General features: G+C 41.7%; 1 protein-coding gene across 5 annotated transcripts in view; it reads left to right on the forward strand.

The window, feature by feature from the left end:
- Herc3 (HECT and RLD domain containing E3 ubiquitin protein ligase 3) overlaps window positions 1-15,550 on the forward strand; it is a 99,161-nt gene that overhangs the window by 42,178 nt on the left and 41,433 nt on the right. For 4 of the 5 annotated variants that reach the window (XM_028895257.2, XM_028895260.2, XM_037203782.1 and 1 more), the window contains 7 exons: window positions 583-659; window positions 5,718-5,842; window positions 7,130-7,189; window positions 8,368-8,479; window positions 8,843-9,032; window positions 9,334-9,497; window positions 9,622-9,735. In XM_028895257.2, coding sequence (XP_028751090.1) covers window positions 583-659; window positions 5,718-5,842; window positions 7,130-7,189; window positions 8,368-8,479; window positions 8,843-9,032; window positions 9,334-9,497; window positions 9,622-9,735 — 842 coding nt within the window. Of the gene's footprint in view, window positions 1-582; window positions 660-4,584; window positions 4,715-5,717; window positions 5,843-7,129; window positions 7,190-8,367; window positions 8,480-8,842; window positions 9,033-9,333; window positions 9,498-9,621; window positions 9,736-15,550 lie in introns of those variants that run through there. The other variant, XR_005091101.1, reaches the window with a different exon arrangement.

A 15,550-nucleotide genomic window follows, 5' to 3' on the forward strand; every position in this document is an offset into this window, starting at 1 on the left:
TGTGTGTGCATGTAACAGTCGCAATTAAAAAGAGGCCATGCTTTCAAAAGGGAGAGGGTAGGGGTGAATATGATGGGTCAGGGGAGGAGAGCAAAAGGGGGAAATGAAGCAATTACATTTTAAATAAGTAAAAAAGCTATGTGATGGGGTGTCTACCTGGGACTGGAAAAAGAGGTCTTTGCATTGCTAGCATCATCCTGCGGGGATGGAGAGGGCCACATGCAGATGTGGGATTGCCGTGCACGTTACCATTTATAGTGGTGCCCGTTTTAGAATTTAGGCCAGTGGCATGACCGAATTAGCATGAGAAGTAGAGACAAGGTCAGAGTTAGCTGGCTGTGAGGGAGGCAGGAGGGAAGGGTATGGGCACTGGTTCTTATATTTATTTTTAACTGATCTAGAAACAATCCTGGGCAAACAAACCAGGAGAGAAGGCCTCTTCTCTGCACACAATTAAAACAGATAAGATCCCCTCCCCCTCTCTGAAGCATAATTTGGAAAATCAGAGGAATATGGAAGGGAGCAACCATTGAAAAACAAACTGAAATTTTAAAAAAAAAAATTTTTTTTTTTTTTTGACAGATCGCTTTAAGTATCGTGTCGTTAAGCAGATCTTCTCTGGGGGGGACCAGACGTTTGTGCTTTTCTCCACGTATGAGGTAAAATTTTCTTTTAATTTTCACATTCACAGTAGAATGATGGTAGTCAATGTTTATTTTAATAGTTACACAAAAGCTTTGTGGCTCTTTGTTTCTACTGATTTTATCTTACCAAAAGAAACAATCTAAGCCTTGACGTTATCTCCACTTAGCTCCTTCAAATTGCTAATAATTACCCTGTTCTTAACATTGTCAAGAACATCGTTCTAATTTATAGTGTAGAATTACTTATTTATATCTATATTTGTTCTAAAAGAAATTTAAGGAGGCTTGGAGCATTTGTGTTACTATTTTTCTGTTTCGTCACTGTTAAGTGTTGTACCAAATGCCTTCTAGATGTTTGCTGACATAGGGGGTTGGTTTTCTTGTTTGATCTGACTGAGTGTATAATAAACATATAGGTGAGATACAAAAAAGTTCAGATCTTTTATTATTCATCACCTGCTCATGACAGCACACCAAGATTTCCCCTTCTCTTGCTCCTTCACTCTGCCAAAGAAGCCATAAGAACAGTGGCATACATGGGCCCACAGTGCACACCTGTAACTCTAGTACTGGTCAGGTAGAGACAGCGGTTCAAGGTTATCCTTGCCTACGTGGCCAGTTTGGGCCAGCCTGAGCTACACGAGACCCTGTCTCAAAGGAAAAGAAAGGAAAGGGGGAAGGAGACAGCACATTTTGTCTTTCAGGGTTCAAGGCCTGGTATAGATACAAGAATCTATGGCATTTATCTAATTCATTCTAATTTTCATGGCCAAGGACAGTCATCTGAAAAGAGTGCCGAGCTATGGTTTCTTCTTTTTTCTTTCTCACACTCCTATTTAACCAGCCCTGTATGGGGATAAACTCAAGGTAGTAATTATAAAAGCGGGAGACTTGGTTGGGAAGAAAAACAGAGGCCTTTTCCCTTGGGAAAGTCTCTCCATCGCTCTGATGCTGCCATATGTAAGCCCTGTCTCCCGATTACCATTCTGTGATCCTATAGAAAAGGTCCTGGCCAGGCTGGAAGCTGCGATTGGTCAGCCATGTTTCAGGTCAGGAGCCTGCGGAAGGCTGTGTACCCTAGCCCTCCCAGGGATGATGTGGAATTGCTGCTGCCTCGGACCTATTTTAGGTTCAGCTTTATAACTTCACAGAGAAACCTTAGAGGAAGTTGAGGTTATGCCAGTAACACAAACGGTAAAAACACAGGGTCTTATCAGTAACTTTTCTGTTTTCAAGTAGTAGACTTAGAGGAATTCATTTGTGTAAGAAACTGACTTTTTTTTTTTTTCTGAGAATTAAACATAAAACTTAAATTTCCCTCCTTGAATAAATATACAATACGATCTATGTAGCAGAGTTTCAAATGTATTAATCGTGTTGGGTATGGAAAACAACCCACTGATAAAAGGAAGTAAGTTATATGATAGTGCTAGCCAGTAAGTTAGAGTTTCAACTGGGGAGAGGTGTCCTCTATTTAAAGTTTCAAGTTCACAGTGGAATGTTCCTCCCACCCACTTTAAGACAATAGCCAGGCTTACCTAAGCGGCTCCCTGCCGACTGCCCTTTGTCTTGGGCTCCCAAGTGCCATCCTTGCAGCTCTGGTACACCTGCCTTTCCAAGTGCAAAGCCATACAGATTTACATATGTTATATTATACACACACACACACACACACACACACACACACTAGTTTAGATCCAGAGATTGAAAATTATATGCTTACCTGCTTAATGTATCACTACTTTAATGTGTGAAATGTCAGCTAGAAAAACAATGTTTCACATTCGTTTGGATTTTGAAATAGTTGCATGTACATACAGTATCTTGAAGATGGAACCCGAGTCTACACAAGAAACTCACTGCATCAACTCCAGTGCATCATGGAGGTAATGCCAAATGGCATCTTAAGTCACTGTGTACATGAACATGAAGCTCACTAGAACTCAAACACACTGAAGGCACGTTATACGGCATCTTAAGTCACTGTTTGCAGAACCGTGTAACATACCACAGCTCAGACACACCACGAAGGTGTGTTAACAGGACATCTTAAATCACTGTGTGCGTGAATAAAGCTTCTTGCTAGGAGTTTTCCACTTCTGGTGTCATGTCAGTTTAGGATTTTCGAAGCTTTCAGGTTTTGAATGTTCCACCTATACTCACATAGTCCTTTGCTGTGTTAGTCAGGGGTTCTGAGTGTAAATCACAGCCTTCCCTTCCCTTTTACCTTGTTCTCAGGATAGGGCTGAAGAGGGAATGTGGGTGGAATCCTTAGATGAGTGTGTTTGCTTCAAGCCTGTTAGCTATAATATTCTCTGTCTCTCTCTGTGTCTCTGTCTCTCTGTGTCTCTGTCTCTCTGTCTCTGTCTCTCTGGTGTGTGTGTGTGTGTGTGTGTGTGTGTGTGTGTGTGTGTGTGTGTGTGTGTGAAACTGAATGGTGATATGCTGATCCCAACTTTAGATGTCCATTAGAGTTGCCTGGGGGGACGTCAAAGCTCAGTACATGCTGAGAAGTACTGAATCACTGAGCTATACTCCCAGGCCTCCATACTTGCTGATTATATACAGGCTAAAAAAGAAAAATACTGTTCGAGGTCAGTGCTTCTCAAATGTCGCTGGGCTTTGGACTACCTAAGGGAACTTAGAAAATCCCAGTGGCCAGCACACATTCCAGGCTAATTGCCAATGCATACTCTAGGCCAATTTAGTTAGACCACCAGCAGCAGGTGAGCTTTTAACATCCCCCAGGTGACTCAAAAAATGTAATTTTCATGTTTGGTTCCCATACCCACAGAGGGGAAAATTATGCTTTTCCTTGTATCTGTGGGTTACTGAATATATAATGAAGAACGAGAAAAACAGTTTGAAACCTACATATTTTCTGTAAGTGTGTGGTACTGTTGGTGTGCATTTGTCCCTTTTAGGAAGCAATTCAAGTTTAATAGTAATAGTGCTTTACAACCGTGACAGGGGGAAAGGCAGCTGGGTGTGTGTCTAAGTTGTCCATGTTGATTTAAGAGTTTCTTTGATGTAATTCAATATTACATATGCTCTTTTTTTGTATATGTCTGTAGTCCTTTTTTTTTTTTTTTTTTTTTTTTTTTTTTTTAGAATAGTTATCAAGAACAAGATGATCTGCTGTGTGCTACAAGGGCTTTTCTTTATATAATGCTAACTCACAACTGTAGAGGAGAACCATCAAGTTCCCTTTGAAAGCTATTTAATGTACAAGTACAGAGGAGAAAACAATGCTTTATGAATTGATGTTTTGACCGCTTGGATGTTACTTTCCCTCCTTTAGAAGGCAAAAAGCACTGTCAACTTTTTCTTAGTTCTGGATTAGAAATAGCTGTTGGAGAAAGAAGGTTGAAAACCAGCAGGTTTAGAGAATGTTTCTACAAAAATACCACTAAGTGGGTTGGTAAGACAGCCCGGAGAGTAAGGGTGTGGCCACTAAGTGGGCAATCCGAGTTCCATCCCTGGAACCAGCATGGTGGATGGAAAGAACCAACTCCTGTAAGGTGTGCTCTCACCCTCACACATGTACCGTTGCGTGCGTGCGTGCGTGCGCATACACACAAATTAACAGATCATTGTAATTAAAACAATATCACTGGGCTTGGGGTTGGAGAGATGGCTCTGTGGTGAAGAACCTTCCTTGGCTGCTTTGCAGGAGGACCCAGGTTCAATTCCCAGCACCCACAGGGTGTCTCACAATCATTTGCAACTCCATTTCCAGGGGATTCATTGCCGCCTCCTGGACTCTGTGGGCAGTGGGCATGCAAGTGGTACATGGACATACATGCTGACAAAACACTTATACATATAAAAAATAAAAGTCAAAAAATATGTATCACTAGAGAAAGAATGTACAGTGTGGGCGTTGTTTGGGATTTTCAAGGCTATTATTAACATCCTTTTCGATACTTTCTTTCATAAGTTTATAGGTATATACTTGGAGCCAGAAATTAAGAGTCCCTGGGGCTGAGGAGATGGCTCAGTAGTGAAAATGCTTGCCCTGCAAGTGTGCGGACAAGAGTTCAGATCCCCAGAACCCTTGTAAAAGCCAGGTGGGTGTGGCATTAATCCCATCATTGGGAGGTGGAGGCAGAGGCTCCCGGGAGCAAGCTGGCTAGCTGGACTAGCCACGCGGTGAGATCTAGGTTCACTTGAGAGAGAGACTTTGTTTCACTAAGCAAGGTGGAGAGTGATCAGGAGAGTGACCAAGTCAACCTCTGGCCAACACAGGGTTGTACTTGCACATGTGTGCACACCTTGTACATACACTTATACCTACACATGTGAAAATACACCCATAGAGGGATGCACAGCACACACAGACGGTTGGGGGGGGGGGAAATCACATGACACTGAATTTTCAGAAATTGCTTACACTATAGATTATAACTAATTCTGCTTTAAAAAAAAAAAAAAAAAACTTACTTAAAGAGAGTATTATGTAGCCCAGGCTGGCCTTGAGAACTCACTCTGTAGCTAGGGATGATCTTGAACTATTGATTTCTCCTCCCTCTCCTCACCTCCCAAGTGCCGGGATTACAGGCATGTACCATCATGTCTGGCTTAAACATTTTATGCTACATTTTACTGGAATTGAGGGAACAATTACAGCAAATAACTGGTACCTCTTGGTACCATGTTGTGGTGACTCAGCAAGGGAAAGGAGACCTAGAAAACTTGTCATTGGGTTGAAACCGGCTCTCTAAAGAACACCTCCTCAAGGGTGAAGGAGACAGGGCTTGATGGAGTGAAATGCTGGGCTTCGATCAGTTGCAAAAGATGTCTCACCCAGTCCGGTGTGGTGCCCTGAAGTTGAGGCAGGGGAGCGGAACTTTGGTACCATAGCTACCTACTCCCAAGTACAGTAGAGTGGATCAGTGGCCTAGGGAAGCTCCTCCTAGATGCAGTAGTGGTACATGTCTCTGCTCCAAGGGAGAACTCCCGGAAGTTATGAGTGCCTTCAGTTCATGAAGTCCAATGTGGAGACCACCCTGGGGAAAGAGAGGGGAGAAGATTGGTGTCTATCATCTCTCTTTTCTCTTGTTATTTCTCCAGAATTCTTCTCCTGCTGTTGACTTCAGGACTGTGAATCAAGCATGTTATACCAAGTTGATAAATGAGGAAACCATAGCAATTTGGAGACAAAAACTCTCAGAACACAACAACGCAAACACAGTCAAGTATGTGCTTCATTTCACCTCTTCCAAAATGTGCTGGAATTTTCTAGCTTAGTAGCTGATATTCTCTGCAACTACAGAGGCTGTGAATATAAACGGAGTTTTGCATTTATGGAATCATTCTTGTAAATTTATTTGGAGACTCATCTCATTAGCCCCCGTTAACACAGTGGTTTCCTTGCCAATTCTCACTCATCTTGGCTTCCTCATTGCAAGATCTTTGAAATCTCATGGAGGAAGGCCCAGGTTGGTCTTCCAGCTGAGAGCTCTCTGTATTTTGTTACCTGTAGAAGGGTTCTCTTCACACTGATATGTCAAAGAATTTTGAATCTTTTTTTTTTTTTTTTTTTCCCAGACAGGGTTTTTCTGTATAGCCCTGGCTGTCCTGGAACTCACTCTGGCTGGTCTCAAACTCACAGAGATCCATCCACCTGCCTCTTCCTCCAGAGTACTGGGATTAAAGGCATATGCCACCACCACCACCCAGTAAGAATCTTGAGTTTTAACAGCCTTTTATTTTTAGTTAATTTGTATAGCTTCTACACTTTTTTCATTTAATGTGATTAGTGATAATTCAGAGTCTTCTGGGGGAAAGGCACAATAAAATGTGAAGCTTTTGTTGAATTTGTTTTAGTTTTTAAAGGAAAATAGTTTCCTTTCTGTGACACACTTGCTCCAACAAGGCCACACCTCCTAATAGTGCCCTTCCCTATGTGCAAAGCATTCACACACGTGAGTCTGGGGACCATTCCTCCCTGAACCACCATAGTTTCCTTCTAGTCATTTGCTTGTTTTATTCCTTGACTTTCATGGCAATCCTGGGTCCTCAGAAAGCAGGCACCTCTATAGATTCTGCAAAATTTAGGTAATAGGAGTTAGTCTTTACCCATCTTTCTCAGAAGGTCAATTGAATAGGAAGATGTGATGGAGCATTTATTAACTTTTGTACTTGGGAAATAACAGCTCACTTTTTGTTTTGTTTTTTTTTGTTGTTGTTGTTGTTTTTGTTTGTTAGAAATGGTAGTGAGAAAATGTCCAAGCTTTTTGTTAGAGGCAGTTTTTCTTTTATGGGTTTTTACACTTGAAAAAAAAAAAAAAGTAACTTGTGGGACAGTTGTTCTTGTCCCTTTGTGGGCAGCATATTGTTCTCTAGACCGGGTATGCACCTGCTGGAGGAACTTAGCTGCTCCAATGACCTAAGGGCCTGGCTGGTCAGATGACTGGCTTGCTGCTGGAGCTTTATAGAAGTACTGATTGTAATTCTTCTCTCTCCTTTTCTGTCTTTCATAGTGGTGTTGTTCAGATACTGTCTTCTGCAGCTTGTTGGAATGGAAGCTTTCTGGAAAAAAAGTAAGTGACCTAGAAGCTTACAAACCCGTGTGTAACATAAATACAAAGGCCGTGAAAGACTTCTTTTGGGTAGTAGTTGGTTTTGATTGAAGGGGAAAAGCTGACATTTGCATACAATTGAAATATCCAGTAATGGTGAATTAGAGGACCCCAGGGTGGCAGTGTTTACCAACCTCTCACTGGCAGATTTGCAGAGAGAAACTGCCTCTCAGGAGGTCTAGGGTGACAGAGGCAGAGGGAGGAAGTTCTGTGAGTTCTAGGCCAGCCTGGTCTACAAAGCAGAGTTCCAGAACAGCCAGGGCTGTCACACAGGGAAACTCTGTCTCGAAAAACCAAAAAGACAACAACAAAAAAAAGATATTTCTTTCTCAGAAATGATCCCTTTCTAGTTTCTTGGCATCTACAGGTATTCCAAGATTAAACACACAGATCTAAAGAGTCAAAGCTGTGATCCATATATAAGAGAAAACGTGCTGGAGTTTCCTTTCTAAGTCTGGATGTCTTAGTCAGGGTTGTCTAGATCTAACTTTTATTTTAAGTACTTTTTTGAGGAAGGCTTGGAATAAGAGAGTCTATGTACCATTTGTTCATAAGTGGGCCCCTTTGCATAAGGGAAGAATGTGTGTGTGTGTGTTTGTGTGTGTGTGTGTGTGTGTGTGTGTGTGTGTGTGTGTGTGTGTGTGTGTGTGTGTTTGCGTGTTTGCTTGCAACCAGCTGCAACATCCACATCTAGCAAAAAGATACTGAAGTGGATCAGTCAAGGGACCTGCTTTTATGCTTTGTAAAAGGCTTAGCTTGAAATGGTGGTCTTCATATTTTGACTTGGAGCGGTGGGCAGATTTGAAAATTTTAAGCCCTGTTTAAAAGTGGAATTGCTCTCAGTGCTCAGGAGGCAGAGAGAGGCAGGTGGACCTCTGTGTTTAAGGCCAGCCTGGTCTACATAGAGAGTTCTAGGCTGGCAAGGGCTACCTTCTAAGACCATTTCTCAAAACCAAACCAAACCAAACCAAACTGGGGTGGGAAGAATCATTGTAAGGCTTATTCTGCTGGTTTTTCCCAAATTAGTGTTCTGTAATATTTTCTCTACTGGGACCAATTTAAATCTGCTGAGAATGGATAAGTGTTTGCTTTTTGTTTTCTTTTATTACATATGAATTTTTGTTTGTTTGTCTGTTTAGAATTGATGAACATTTTAAAACCAGCTCCAGATTCCCTGGGATTGACCTGAACTCAACTAGGGTTTTATTTGAGAAGTTAATGCACTCTCAGCACTCCATGATTCTAGAACAGGTATGTTGTTTGTATTTATTATAAAATGCTGTTTCCTTTGAGTTCAGCTTCTAAGACAACAGGAACAGCAAGATGAAATGAGAGTCTTGTACAACTCTTATTAATCTTGTAAATATTAGTGTTGGGGGTTGGCTGTCTTTTGCTTATATCTTAGATCCTAAGGAGTGGCCTCTCTGAAGTACCAGGTCTTTGTGGGTGGGAAGCCAGGAGTCTGAACCAGAGCCTGACTCTTCCTATTTGCTCAGTGCTCACTGAGTGAGCAAGAGTTGTGAGCTCATCCGATGACTTAGGAATTTGGAGACGAGTTATTTAAGTCTCGGATGTGTTTCCATTTCTCACTGCTTTTTTTCTCCTCTCTTACAGATATTAAACAGCTTTGAAAGTTGCCTCATTCCCCAGTTGTCAAGTTCACCCCCAGATGTTGAAGCTATGAGAATCTATTTAATACTGCCAGAGTTTCCCCTGCTTCAGGATTCTAAGTACTACATCACGCTGACTATTCCCCTGGCGATGGCCATTCTGCGTCTGGATATAAACCCTAGCAAAGTATTAGGTGAATTCATCAAACTGAATACCACTGGTTGTGGACTTACTGTCTTTGTCTTATCGGCTGGGGAGAGGGCAGGAGCGGGGGAAGGAACAAAGAAAGGAGTTGAGTTTTAGGGCTTCTTGTACAGCTGTTTTCTCCAGACGTGTTTCAATGGTTCCTTTTAAAAAATCAGTTTTGGGAAGCTGTATTGTAGACTAATAATAATTTATCTTCTAGCCGTAGGAGTTTTAGCTATCAGGAAGAAGACAAGAACCCCTGCCCGAGATTATGTGTTAACACATGTCTTGTTTCTTTCTTTCTTAAGATAACTGGTGGTCTCAGTCATGCCCGAAATATTTCCTGAAGCTGATAAACCTCTATAAAGATGCGGTCCTTTATCTCCTAAAGGGAAGGAAGACGTTCCTCATCCCTGTACTGTTTAACAATTACGTGACTGCGGCTCTCAAACTTCTGAAGAAACTGTACAGGGTAACTCTTGGGGACTAGGGGACACGGAGGGGCTGCTAGGAGGAAAAGCCTGCCGGGGCTTTCTTTCTCTGGGAGACTTTTCAGTTCTTTGGTTTTAGTTGTGCGTTCTTTGTGCTTTCATCAGGTCAATCTGAGAGTGAAGCATGTGGAATACGATGCGTTTTATATTCCCGAGATCTCTAGTCTTGTGGACATTCAGGAAGACTACCTCCTGTGGTTTCTGCATCAAGCGGGGATGGTAAGAATTCATGTAAAGCCCATGTTAAAACAGCTTTGGCCTTTTTGTGGTTTTGTTTGTAAAATGTACACTTGAGCCACATACCTTCTCTTGGACGCTAATGCTGGCGCCACACCTGTCTTGCACTCAGTTAACTTCTGCGATCTTGAAACTCTGAAATATTTTAGGTAACCCTAAGTGTCATAAGGGTTCATAGGGTACCTGGGGCTGGGATTAGCTTAGTGGGGAATTGTGTGCTTAGCATGCTCAGGCTCTAGGTGTGATCCCCAGTGCTATATTAAAAAGGAAGGGAGGAAGGAAGGAAGACCAAAATATCTAAAGCAGTAGATTGGTGGTTGGCAGAGGCGGTCTGGAGGCAGTGGGAAATTCAGGTTGTCTTTTAATGCATTTTAGGCTCCAGTTCCACAAGGTGCGACAGTTCTGGAATTCTGTTGTAAAACAGTGTGACTATTTCAGGGGTTGTTTTTAATTTTATTTTTTAAATATTTTATTGTAAGTGTTTGGATGTTTTATCTGCATGTGTGTCTGTGCATCATGTGCATGCCTGGTGCCCACAGAAGCCAGGCAAGGCCATTGGATCTTCTGGAGTTACAGACTGCAGTGAGCTGCCGTATAAGTCCTGGGAATTGAACCTGTGTCCTCTTCAAGAGCAGCCAGGGCTCCTAACTGCTGAGCCATCTCTCCAGGACCTTGTTTTGTTTCTGAGATAAGATCTCATGTATCCCAGACTAGCTTCAGACTCGTTATATAACCAAAGATGACCATGGTCATCCGGCCTCCCTACCTCTTCCCATGTTCTGGAATTACTAGTGTGTGCTTCTGTACCTGTTCTTTGTGTATTGTTGGGTATCAAACTCAGGACTGCATTCAACTAGACAAACCCCTGCCTAATGAACTGTGTCCCCAGTACATGCAAATATTCTTAATACTGCTGATCTGTACATTTGAAAAGAGTGAGGATGGTATATTGTATATTATATACTTATTTTTTGAACCACAAATTAGATAACTGGACATTAATATATAAACTTTTGGCATCTCTTGGATCTTGGAAGATCCAGCACACAGCTGCCTTCCAGAAGTCACCAGCTGCCTGGGTGGAAGAGCATCTTCTAGATGAGGCTTTCTATGTGCTACCATCCCTACTGATTTACCCCTGGCATTGGGGAATCATTTGCTATTCATCGTTTTCTGACAGATAGCCTACTTCACTCTTCTTACATGAGCTACCCAGACCCTGTGGCCACCTCTCTTTGAGGATAACTCAATAAGGATGTCACACATTCCTGACCCAACTCTGATGATGTTTGACATAGCACTCTAGGGACTATGGATTCCTGTCTGCTACCCTAGGCAAGGCAGCAATTGCTCAGCAATAGCAGACTGGCCTGGATCTATGGGAGGGTTGTAGGATTTATGCAAATTTGAATGCAGAGAACAGGCAGTCATTTGGTACTTGTTTTTAATGCAGCTGGTATAGCAGATACATCTGAGGTGAGTCCTTTACCACTGGCACAGAGTTCATCACCAGCATCAGGATAGCATTTTCCCTGTATGGTTTGTGAGCTGCTTTGCAGTCGTCTCTAAGGGCAAATTATTTACATTAGTGTATTTAACGAAATAGCAAAGGTAGTTTCGTTTGTCAAATGGTAGAAGGTCAAAGTAATGGAAATATTTTTCTCATGGAAAATTTAAAAAATTGAGACACTTGTATTTGTTTTGCGAGATTTTGTTATTGTTTTGAAAAGCAAAATGCTTTTCAACAGAAGTGTTTTTAAAGAGTTCATACTGGAATTTTAACATAGGGGCATTAATGGGCTCTAGTTTTACTTAATTTAGAAATTATGAAAGGTCGGTTCATAAATTATAAAATGTTAGAGGTAGAAATGAGTCTGAATGAGTTATTTCAGGTAATTACTACTTTGTACCTAGGTAGAACACAGAGACCTGGGGACATTGAACAGGTTTTCTGTAGCTCGGTTTGCTCTGACATTCAGTTCTCATTTCTGGACCTAAGAAGGAAACTGTTCATATTAGAGTTTCGATGGTCATGACCGTGGTCTCTGAGTAGAGGTGCTTAAATGAACGATTTTACCAGTTTTTTTCTGTGATAAACAAAGGTGATGTGGTAAACACACATCTTACCAGATCTCAATATTCATCTCCTCTTTGGTAATTAATGCCATTACTACAACAGGGTAGAAAGTTAGCTAGAGTTAGTGTGTGACTTTTTATGCTTTCTGTGGAAATTTTTCTGTTGTATAAGGTACAGTGTAAATAGAAATTGAAGTTTAAGTTTCTTGATGTCTTGAAGTTTTGCTTTAAATACTAAAATGGTATTTCATATAGTTTTTATTTTAATTACTTTAAAAATAGTGAGTAATTGGTTTGCTGTATTAATATTTTAACCTAGTGCTAGCATAGCATATAAGATAAAGCACATTCTAAGAGAACCGGCACTTGTGGGGATCCCTGCAAATGCTAATGCCTGCGGAGAAATGGACCCTGGAGAGGCAACAAAGAAACTCAGTTCAGCACACCTTGGCCTGGCTGGGTCAAACTTCTGTAGTCTGATGCCAGGGCACTTTTTTTTTAGACACACTTAAGTACATGCAGTACAATTTTGGAAAAAAGGTTTCCTGGTAACAATTATCTCAGTCCCATGTGCATAATAAGTTTAAGTCATGACTGCATCCGAAACTCCTTTGCAAAGTGCATGTGACCATGAAGATGGGTTCTATAGCTTAAGGGTGTGGTGTGGTCTCTCACCTAGATAGCGTGTAGGTCAGCAGGCTATAAAGTACACGTGACATCTCCTCTAAGGATGGGTTCTGTTGCCTGAGAAACAAAGCTAAGGGTAGAGGTCTAGGGAGGGAGAGTCTGAGAAAACCATTCAGGGGGATTTGGGTGAGGTCAGGCTCTACAGATAGCAAAAGTGAAGGTCATTAACACCACTCCCAGCCTTCTGGGTGGAAAGCAGGTGTGTAATTCCTCCCTTGAGACAGCCCTGTGTGAGTAGCATTCCTGGTTTTTCCGGGGTTTATCTGTGAGCAGTAGGCCTTCCACAGGCATGGTAGAGCACACCTTTAATCCCAGCTCTTTGGGAGGCAGAGGCAGGCAGATCTTTGTGAGTTCAAGACCTGCCTGGTCCATAGAGGGAGTGGGGCTATATAACAAAACTTTATCCATTAAAAAAAAAAAAAGAGAGAGAGACAAAAAGGACTGGATTAAATTTCCAGCTTTGATCTGCTGCCTTTGGCCTTCGACTAGTCAGTTAATTTCTTTAGGCCTGGCATTCTCATTTGGCAGTGGGAGTTGTGACAGTATGTGAGGATTAGTGGGGCCACTGCTGTGCCTGGCACATCAGGAGCGACTTTTTTTCACAAGCAGTTCTTGAACACCTACACATATTATTACCTGACTAGCCACTGGGATGGAACACAGCCTTATGTTTATCTACCTTGACGGGGAAAGCACAGACAAAGATGGTTCTGAAGTGACTGACTTGGTTCATTTTAAGAAGCAGCAATAATGGATTATTTTATTTGCTAATAATGTACCCTCGTCTTCATTTGAAAACTAAAAAAGCATTCAGATGAATGTCCCTGTAGGCTCCCATAGAGGGCAGTGCAAGTGAGGCATTCAGTGGTTTGCAAAAGGCCTTCAGAGACAAAATCTGAGAAATCTTGCTGTTTCATATACTCTGAAAAATGAATTTATGCCATAGATGCAAGTCTGTTGCAGGCAGAGACCTTGAAATACTGTTCACTGGTAGCATGGAACCTGTAGTTTGTGAGACTCATTTTTGGGGAATGGGTATCCCGGGATAAACAGTGTTATAAAAGGTGATCAATTCAATGGTAAATTCAAAATAGTTTGCTATATTAGCATGAGAGTGAGTCAGACCCACCTGCGTATGTGTGCACTGACCTGCATTATATGTTCCAGACTTGCTTCCACCGGGCTGGGATTGTCTCTTGTGTTTCTTAGTGTAGAGAAATGTTACAAGATCCCTAAAGGAATATAGTTCTAAGGGATCAATAGGATGGATTTTAATTATTGTTGCAGTTAAATGATTTCATTTAAATACGCATAAACGCAAAAGGAAGTATAGTTCTTATTCATACAATATACATAAGCCAAATTAAATGTACATATTAAATAAGGAAATATTATAGTCAATCACATGCTTATGAGTATCATGGACTCAGTGTGGTGAGCTGGCGTGTGCCCCCCAGAAATGAATGTTCCAGCATTGTAGATGAGGACTACAGCCACCAGGCCCAAGCCCAGCTCGAGTTCTCTCACAGGCCTTCAGGGATGACTCGGCTTTTTTTCTCCCTGCGCTGTTAAATCTTATTCATGCAGCAAACTAGGGAAGTATTGGCTTTTTCCTTAGTAAACAGAGCATCTACCAGGCAAAAAAAAGGCTCTTTCTTTTCTCACTGTGCTTACACAGTTAAGAGTTTACAACCCACCTGTGCCGTTATTAACAGATAAGTGTAGATTGGGTGATAACACACAATAAGAAGAGATCTTTCAGATTGTGTTTTTGTTTAGAAAATCATTTAAAAACACAGGACATTCTAGAAGACATTAAAGTATCAGCAGCATGTGGGATCTCTAAGCATGAATAATGTGTTCATTGTTTTGACAAATGTTGGAGATCAAGATGATCTTTATTGCTGGTTTTTGCATTTCTGTTAATAATATTTATTGCATAACTATCATGAACATACCATGCTAGAAACATAGATGGATATGTTTGTGTCTTTCCACAGTGTCCATTTATTGATAAGCAATAGATCCCCTTTTATGGTTATTTTCCACATTGCTGTGACTAAATGCCTGAAAAAAGCAACTTAAAGGAGTTCAGAGGGATGCAGTCCCTCATGGTGGCGGAGGCACGCTGTGGGAACAGCTGGGTCCACAGCATCTTTCAGGAATTCTGTCATAGATGGCTTTCTTTTTGTGAGATGGGTTTTCTGTAGCCCAGGCTGGGCTGGAACTCACTATGTATCAGAGAATGACCTTGAACTCATATATATCACCCTGTTTCCACCTCTGAGTGCCAGGATTATAAGCATGCACCACCAGCTCTCTCTATGCAATGCTGGGAATCAAACTCAAGGCTTTATATGTGCAAGACATGCACTCTACTGAGCTATATGTACCTCTAGTCTGAAATTCTCATTTTTGATCTGGCCAGGATCCCACCACATAGAACGATGCCGTCCACTTCTAGGGTGGGTCATTGCCCCTCTTAACACCCTTACCAATATATTCAAAGGTCTGCCTTTCTGAAGATTGTAAATTGACCAAAAGAGCTAGCTCTCACGTGATAGCAGATCATTATTAGCAAATTACAAGTTCTTTTATTCTAATCTAATTACTAGTATTCCTTTCGAAATCCCAGATTACATTTTACACAGTATGCATGCAGGTTACATAATGGCTACAAAAGAGTTCAAAAAGTCACAGAGTTCAGAGGCGTTATGGGAAGCAGATGCAGAGAACTGTATTACAGGTGCCTCCAGGGTTGCTGAACCCAACTGGATTGTTGCTGGAGGCCAGCAGAACTGAGCCATAGGGTTGAAAATGAGTCATAGCATGGAGCCCAGCTGCAGGGTTATAGGATCATTAAGGTGAGGCACAGGACCTGGTCCAGATAGATGGGTAAACAGACAAGTGGACAGATGGTTGGATGGACAGTTAGCAACTCAAAGTGGGCCATGGCAAACAGTTGGGACTCAGCTGAGATGACGCGGGCTATGGCTGAGCTGCGCTGAAGCCCCAGGGATAGCTGGGAGTTCTC

This window comes from Peromyscus leucopus, chromosome 3 (assembly GCF_004664715.2).
Source record: "Peromyscus leucopus breed LL Stock chromosome 3, UCI_PerLeu_2.1, whole genome shotgun sequence".
In the NCBI taxonomy this organism is placed as follows: domain Eukaryota; kingdom Metazoa; phylum Chordata; class Mammalia; order Rodentia; family Cricetidae; genus Peromyscus; species Peromyscus leucopus.